The sequence below is a fragment of the Salmo salar genome, chromosome ssa02 (genome assembly GCF_905237065.1).
Source record: "Salmo salar chromosome ssa02, Ssal_v3.1, whole genome shotgun sequence".
NCBI lineage: Eukaryota > Metazoa > Chordata > Actinopteri > Salmoniformes > Salmonidae > Salmo > Salmo salar.
In genome coordinates this window covers 74874988-74876336 of record NC_059443.1, presented here as the reverse complement: position 1 = coordinate 74876336, position 1349 = coordinate 74874988, and the positions used below count along the sequence as shown (strand labels likewise).

General features: G+C 40.3%; 1 protein-coding gene across 1 annotated transcript in view; it reads left to right on the top strand.

Moving 5' to 3' along the window:
* Positions 1-379: 379 nt before the first annotated feature.
* The window catches only part of LOC106592909 (adhesion G protein-coupled receptor E5-like), a 39041-nt gene continuing 38071 nt past the window's right edge, over positions 380-1349 (top strand). Inside the window, exon 1 of the mRNA XM_045709967.1 lies at positions 380-628. Coding sequence (XP_045565923.1) covers positions 598-628 — 31 coding nt within the window. The 5' untranslated portion in view covers positions 380-597. The remainder of the gene's footprint in view (positions 629-1349) is intronic.

The window sequence follows — 1349 nt, the reverse complement described above, 5'->3', positions numbered from 1 at the left end:
TGGAAAGGCGAGTATGGTACATGTATGCATTACAGGATGTATTTTTGGTTTTATTTTTAAGGGGGAGGTTGGGTGTTGAGTTTTAAATGAAATGAGAATGTTTCAGTAAAGAAAGACAAAAAGTCAAAGTCTCTCTCTCTCTCTCTCTCTCTCTCTCTCTCTCTCTCTCTCTCTCTCTCTCTCTCTCTCTCTCAGTAAGAGCGAGAGAGAGCCGGGGGAAGAGAGAGGAGGCGTGCTCTAACAGAGAGAGAGAGAGGGGGGAGAGAGAGAGGAGGCGTTCTCTAACAGAAAGAGGGAGGGGGAAAGAGAGAGAGAGGAGGCGTTCTCTAACAGAAAGAGGGAGAGGAGAGCTAAACAGTTGTTTTCTAACTCCATGTGGCTCACACTGAGAGGTGTTTCTCCTGAAGAGAGGGAATATTGTATTTATTTTCTCACCACTTATCATACGGAATAAAAACCTTGTTAAACTGGGATTTTCTCCAATCTGAATTCAACTGTAAAACAGATTTAATCTCAGACTGATTCTTCTTGTGGGACTAGTTTTATTAGGATCCTACTAGTTGTCTGGTGTGGATATAATACCAGTCTGTCTTTGAGATGGGGTCCAGAACTCTTCTACTTATTCTGGGTGAGTCTAATGTTGTATATCTTTGGAACTTGACTATCTGTGTGTGTTGATGTGTGTTTGTGTGTGTGTGTGTGTGTGTGTGTGTGTGTGTGTGTGTGGTTGTATGTGACAGAGTGACAAATAGATAGAAAGGTGGTATTTCAAAATTCAATGTCAGTTACAGTTGATTGGCTACAGAATATTCCAAACGTGTACCACCCATGGATACAGTGTGAATGTTACAACCCTGGATACAGTGTGAATGTCAATCCTATCTAATATATGTACAGTGACTGAAAAAAGTATTTGATCCCCTGCTGATTTTGTACATTTGCCCACTGACAAAGAAATTATCAGTCTATAATTTTAATGGTAGGTTTATTTGAACAGTGAGAGACAGAATAACAACAAAAAAACTGAAAAAAGCATTTAAAAATATTATAAATTGATTTGCATTTTAATGAGGGAAATAATTATTTGACCCCCTCTCAATCAGAAAGATTTCTGGCACCCAGGTGTCTTTTATACAGGTATCGAGCTGAGATTAGGAGCACACTCTTAAAGGGAGTGCTCCTAATCTCAGTTTTGTACCTGTATAAAAGACACCTGTCCACAGAAGCAATCAATCAGTCAGATTCCAAACTCTCCACCATGGCCAAGACCAAAGAGCTCTCCAAGGATGTCAGGGACAATATTGTAGACCTACAAAAGGCTGGAATGGGCTACAAGACCATCGCCAAGC